Genomic DNA, 6,217 nt, shown 5'->3' with positions numbered 1-6,217 from the left:
AAAATAACTTGCAATTAGAGCACTAATTCAAGCAGCACTCAGATAAACCCGGTTTGAGGACGCTGCTGTTAAATGGGTATTTGGGGCAAAGAAGGAAGGGTTGTGTCCTTATTTAACACCACAGCCAGCTCTTCTCCTTTCTGTGGGGTGACCCCGCTGCCTGCTGCTGTGTTGAGCCCCATATAGAGGAACTGGAGATTAATTAACAGACGGAACCACGCTTTAACGGAAAGGATGAGGAGTTTCAGTGCGAAGCGCTCTTCTGAAGGCTTGCAGCGCTCGCACTGTGGTACCGCGCTGGGCAGAGGGAGGATTTGCGCTCAGAGAACACATTACATCCCATTCCCGCTTTAGGCGTCCTCTCGGCGGACCCGGGTTGTGCCACCACTGCGAGGAACCGACCCCCTGCGCTCAGCACCGCCGTGACCCCCGCTCAGCGCGGCGCCGCCATGTCGGGGCGGAGCGGTCCCTTTAAGCCCTCCCCAGTGCCCGCCCGCGCCGGGAAGATGGCGGCTGCCGGCAGGGCTTGGAGGGCCGCGGCGCTGCTGTCGCCCTGGTGGCTGCGGGCCCCGTGCCGGGCCTACGGAGCTGCGGGCGGCGGCGGCGGCGGCGGTGGCCGTGGCCGTGGCCGCCTGCTGCTGGGCGCTGCCTTCGCGCTGGGCGGCGGTGCCGGCCTGTACCTGGCGGCGCGGCAGCGCCTGCGGGAGCACTGGGCCGCAGAGGTAACGCGCGGCCGGGCCCCGCTCGCCGCCCGAGGCGGCTCCTCCCTTCCTGCGGGCCGCGTTCTCCTTCCCTCCCCGCGGGGTTCCCCGGGCGCCTGCCCTGCCCTCGCAGCCGAGCCCGGCCGAGCGGGGGGCCCCTGAAGGCAGAGCTTCGGTGGGGCGCGGGGGGGGTTCTGCTCGGACCAAGCGGCTTTTTCTGCTCCGCATAAAGCTGTGAGGGTGGCCCCGGCGGCGCTCTCGTTGAGGGAGTGCGCGGAATTCCTGTCGGGAGTGTGGGGATGTGAAGCAGCAGTGCCTGTTGGTGCCTTACCCAGCGCCCACAGGGGGTGTGTGACCAAATAAATTGTAAATGGGAAGCACAATGAGATGAAAGAGGGGAGAACGAAATGAGCTCTTAGGCAGAAGCTCTTCCCTGTGAGGGTGCTGAGGCGCTGGCACAGGGTGCCCAGAGGAGCTGTGGCTGCCCCATCCCTGGCAGTGCTCAAGGCCAGGTTGGACACAGGGGCTTGGAGCAAGCTGCTCCAGTGGAAGGGGTCCCTGCCCGTGGCAGGGGCTGGAGCTGGGTGAGCTTTAAGGTCTCTTCCAACCCAAACCACTCTGGGGTTCTGTGGCTGCAGTTGTTTTATCATGCGTGAGTAGTCTTTGGCATGGCCTGTCAGATGGCTGAAATGTAGTGGTCTTGGGGAACGTTCCTCACCTGATGCCTTGCAGCGTGTGCTGCCCTGGGTTCTCCCACCTTACAGTTGTCCACGGGTTGATAATCCCAGGAGCCTGAACTCGGGCAGATGCACGCCTGAAATCAACAGCAAACTCTCCTTATGCTCTCCCCACCTTGTGGCCTCAACAGGCGGGTTTGTGTGTGTGGGGGGGGATAAAAATATGGATTAAAAAGGCCTTTCTGGGTTTGATTTACAGATTATTAAAATATTCTTGTGCTTTTCTTTAGTTTCACAATTGCGTATAGAAGGGTAAACTGGATTTAACTTGGTGTTTGGTTGTTGGGTTTTTTCCTTGGCTCTGAGTAGGAGTTGCCAGCAGATTAAGTAAGTTATTTAGACTAAAACCCAGGTATTTGGTTGCAATAGAACCAATAGCGATGCCATTTGAAGAAGGCATTTCTAAGTGAAGATACTGTGATGCTCAGATGTTGAAACTGAATGTCCGTGACTATGACTGCATGAGAAAAATAAGATTTGAAGGGAGGTAATATTTATGGTTTTAGTAGCAAATAGAAGCTTCTGCTCTCTTCCTTCCCCAGCTGCCTGCAGGGAGCCTGCAGCTCACTCTCTACCAGTATAAAACGTGTCCTTTCTGCAGCAAAGTCCGAGCTTTTCTTGATTATCATGGCCTGCCCTATGAAATTGTGGAAGTGAACCCAATAATGAGGAAAGAGATCAAATTCTCTTCCTACAGAAAGGTGCCTATCCTGCTCGCCAATGCTGGAAGCCCTCTGGTAAGTCTTACTAAGTTGAAAGCTTCATTTCCCCACAGGCAGTGGTTTGGAGGCTTTGTCTGTGTCATGTCTCTCAGGTTTATCATGTGCAGTGCAATCTTTAGGTCATCTTTTGTCCTCTTCAGAGCCTAAGACTTGCTTCTTGCTTCATGGCTTCCTATGCCTTGGACTTATTGAGTTTATTGTTGCTCTTTCTTATGAGGGATGTTTGTGTAGTGACTGTAGCACAGTGATTATCTAGCTTCTATCAGCTCTTATGCAGGACATGTAATTTGTTCCAGTCATAACAGGAATTGCTTGTGTCTTGTGGGAAAAGAATGACATCTCAAGAACACTCAAGATTCAGCTTATCTAATGAAAGGCAAATTTGAGGTGATGCTGTAAAACAGCCACAGAAGAGATTTGCACTTAGGGCTGTCTTTAGATGTGCAGGGACTTGTATGGATGTACATGGCAGGGAAAGGGGCTGCAAGTACTAACCTGGAGCCTCAGCATGCAGGGGGCGAGGTTTTAAAGACTTTCCTTTTTAATTTCACCAATGTCTTTTAAAAGAAGCTTGTTTTAATTGTGTTTTTCAGCAATTGAATGACTCTTCGGTGATCATCAGTGCAATAAAGACCTATCTCATCTCCAAGTAAGAAGAAGGGGAGATGGGAGAAGAGTTGAGTGTGAATGGCCCTTGAGGAGTAGAGATTTAGAAGTTGGTCCTAAGTGTCTTGCTGACTATGACCTCTGAAGTACTGGGTGTTTGACCCAGCTGGGCTGTGATAGTGTGGATGATACCTGTTATGTTGTGATGCGTGTGCAGTAAAGCAAAGCTTTTATCTGCCAGAACTACTTTTTCACCTTTACTTTGTTACTCTTTGCACAAAGCCTGTTTAAACATGGACTGAAGTTAGTCCTGGAACTAAGCTTACAATTAGGCAGTTCTAAAGTCTAGAATGAGATGGAAATGCTGTGTCTGTGGCCTTTACATCACTTGTGAATGGCAGGACGTTTTATGCCTGCAAAACTGTTCTGATCCAAAGGTATGTGTGCTAATAATAGTTATTAGCAAGTGGCTGTTCCAGTCTCTTTTCAAAACTTATTTTAAATAGAATTTGGAACCTTGTGGTCTTACTTTTAGAATAATATATTTTAAAGTGTGTATTTGTCAAACTGTCCTTTGCTTTTGCTCAGTTTTGCAGCAGCCAAATTGGCACTAACTGTGTTTCTGTCCACAGGAGGAATAGCTTAGAGGAGATTGTGTCCTTTTACCCTCCTATGAAGACTGTGTCTGAGCAGGGCAAGGAGGTATTTGAGTATGGGAATAAATACTGGCTCATGCTGGATGAGAAGGAGACAAAACGAATCTATCCTGTCAAAGAAGTGAGAGTGTAAGTGCCCTTTAAGTTCCAGGAAAGGTTACAGCCTCCTCCTTATGTGCTTCAGGGATGATGCAGATGTAAAATCCCACTGGTGGTGACAAATCCTGTCACATGCAATTAGTGTTTAAAACCTCAGTAGTTAGAGTGGTTTGCTGTTTCTTGTGTAACAGTGCTGTTAGATGGCCTAGTTACCACCATCACGGTCATGCTACCCTTCAGCTGCTTCCAATTCCCTTCTTGGCCTTTCCTTTATGTCACAGGGGAATGCTATGGAGGGCTGGTTTCCCTTTCTGCTTTAGTTCTCATGTTGGGAGGAGAAGCTCAGTCTTACTTTTAGTTAAGATAGGAGGATTCTTGCCAAAGGTAATGATCCTGAGTGTGTTTCAGAGAGGTCACCAGAGTACCGGGCTGGGCAGGAGTTTTCCATACCTTTTCCCTTGTCAGAACCTCTGCCCAGTGCTGCTGTCATTCTCCATCCTGTAGACCTGAAATCTGTATCTCATTCACTGAAAGTTTCTTTCTCTTGAATGCTTGCAGGGAAGAAATGAAGTGGAGAAAATGGGCAGATGATTGGCTTGTTCACCTCATCTCCCCCAACGTTTACCGTACCCCCAGAGAAGCATTGGCATCTTTTGATTACATTGTCCGTGAGGGGAAGTTTGGCACCATGGAGGGCTTGTTTGCCAAGTACGTGGGGGCTATTGCCATGTTCTTCGTTAGCAAGAGGCTGAAGAAAAGGTTGGTACCACTGAGCACCAAGTACATGAGAGGAATAGCTCCTTAACCTCCTTAGCTGTGAACCCCAAAAGGGCAGAACCTCAGAGTTTTAAAGCAAGCCATGTAATCCAATGTGAGTAACAGTGTATTGCTTTAACTGGAGGTGCTGAACCCCTCCACTCATCTACTATGTAATCACCAGCTGCCCCCTTCATTCTTGGATACCTTCCTGATTCCCAGGCAAAGACCAGCCCTACAAGATGAGAGATGATAAAAGGTTAAAGGAGCAAACTAGTGTCTTCAAACTACTTCTTTTCTTTATCCAGACATCACCTTCAAGATGATGTCCGAGAAGACTTGTACGAAGCAGTTAATGAGTGGGTTAAAGCTGTTGGCAAACATCGACTGTTCATGGGTGGAAACCAGCCAAACCTTGCTGACTTGGTAAGGGGTTAATTCCTCCGTTTATTCTTTGATGTATTACACGTTACCTAGTTACTCATGTGTGTGAAATAATTAAATACAGGTAGAGAAGGTGGGTTGGGTGAGATGAATGTTGACATCCTGTGTGCAGTAATATGATTCCCACATGAAGGGCACTTAGATTAAGTATGATCATATTTGTTGTTTTCCTCCAGAAAAATGTTTCCTAAGATGCAGTTTCCATCTGCAGGTGGATGTTGCTGTTAACATGGAAGCATGATAAAAGCAGGTTACAAGCCAGGACACTGCTCTGCCTCATGTGCTGGTGAATAAAGCCTCACACCTGCACAGGTTTTACCAAACTTGGTGCTGCTGGGGTGGCCTTTTTGGGCAGCAGTGTGGGCTGGAGCAGGATTCATCCCCTGCATCAGCTGTTTTCCTTGGAATCATTTCACAGCGGGGCTTGATGCAGAGATGGGATGAACTTTTGCCCCATAGCTACATGTAGATCCTGACCTTTCCTTACGTTTCCAGTGTTCCTTATGGAAAAACGTGCATATTCCTAACTACCTTTCTGCCCTTCTGTCTTCTCTGCTAATTGGAGTGGTGGAGTAGATGGCAGGATGGGGAAAAGAGCCTTACTGGCCACGCTGCTGAGCTGTTCTCCACTGACTTGCTGGTGGTGTTCTGTTCTTTTTGCTCTGGTGCAGGCGGTGTACGGGGTCCTCCGAGTCATGGAAGGGCTGGAAGCCTTTGATGACATGATGGTTCACACCAAGATTCAGCCTTGGTACGAGCGCATGGAAGAAGCCATTCAAAAAGCTGCAGTTGCGTTCTGATGCCAGCTGCAGCTGCCTTCCTGAAGCACTTGCATGGTAAAAAAAATACTTCAGAAGGAACACCATTTATCTTTAAGGAGTCGAAAGGGCTGATCACACCTAAGGACTGACACGGAGGCACAGAGACCGTCCCGCTTAGAATATCAAGTCGCAGTGAGCAGGAGGGATCCAGCTGTGTATGTTTGAACATGGTGTTAAGAAGGAGGGGAACAGGCAAGATGAATACTGCTGGAAAGGAGAAGTGCTGAAGAATGCAGCAAATAGGCTTCCTTTAGGTGAGAGCCATACTTGGAGCACGCTACTGTAAAAGCAGGACTCTGCTAGTGAGTGTTAGAGCCACAGCGGATGCAATGGGTCTGAGCAACTTTTGCTTTGGGCTCTCTTCTACTGCTCACCTGGAAGTGTTTTCCTGACTGAGACACTGGATACTTATATTTAAGTGACAGTTTTTCTTGCAATAGAATCTTGTAAGCCCAGTGCTGAGGGAACTGGAGGAATCCAGGGTGCTGGGAGAGGCATTCTTCCCGTGACACAGTCACTGCTGCTTTCGCTCTTCCATGTAAACGGTTCTTTCGGTACTTGATGCTGTACAGTCTGCAAGGATAAAGGCTGGCTTTAATGTGCGCCTCTGGGATCTGCGAGTCCTTACTGTACCTGGAAAGCACACCCTACACAGCAAGCACTGATGCAGAGCTG

General features: G+C 49.1%; 1 protein-coding gene across 1 annotated transcript; it reads left to right on the top strand.

Moving 5' to 3' along the window:
* The first annotated feature begins 274 nt into the window (after positions 1 to 274).
* PTGES2 (prostaglandin E synthase 2) lies at positions 275 to 6,144 on the top strand. Its single transcript, XM_065695621.1, has 7 exons — positions 275 to 722; positions 1,981 to 2,175; positions 2,754 to 2,809; positions 3,399 to 3,551; positions 4,080 to 4,280; positions 4,586 to 4,703; positions 5,393 to 6,144. Exons 1-7 carry the CDS (start codon positions 450 to 452, stop codon positions 5,519 to 5,521), a joined length of 1,125 nt encoding a protein of 374 aa, XP_065551693.1. The 5' UTR covers positions 275 to 449; the 3' UTR covers positions 5,522 to 6,144.
* The last annotated feature ends 73 nt before the right edge of the window (positions 6,145 to 6,217 follow it).

This window comes from Lathamus discolor, chromosome 15 (assembly GCF_037157495.1).
Source record: "Lathamus discolor isolate bLatDis1 chromosome 15, bLatDis1.hap1, whole genome shotgun sequence".
Classification (NCBI taxonomy): domain Eukaryota; kingdom Metazoa; phylum Chordata; class Aves; order Psittaciformes; family Psittacidae; genus Lathamus; species Lathamus discolor.
The sequence above is the reverse complement of the archived record's forward strand: the minus strand, read 5'-3'. Positions and strand labels throughout refer to the sequence as shown.

What these genes read in the sequence shown, in the direction of transcription:
- PTGES2 (XM_065695621.1), top strand. Translation starts at nt 450, where the DNA reads ATGTCGGGGCGGAGCGGTCCCTTTAAGCCCTCCCCAGTGCCCGCCCGC. An exon ending in CCAATGCTGGAAGCCCTCTG is followed by an intron (nt 2,176 to 2,753) that starts GTAAGTCTTACT and finishes TGTGTTTTTCAG; the next exon opens with CAATTGAATGACTCTTCGGT. An exon ending in CCTGTCAAAGAAGTGAGAGT is followed by an intron (nt 3,552 to 4,079) that starts GTAAGTGCCCTT and finishes GAATGCTTGCAG; the next exon opens with GGAAGAAATGAAGTGGAGAA.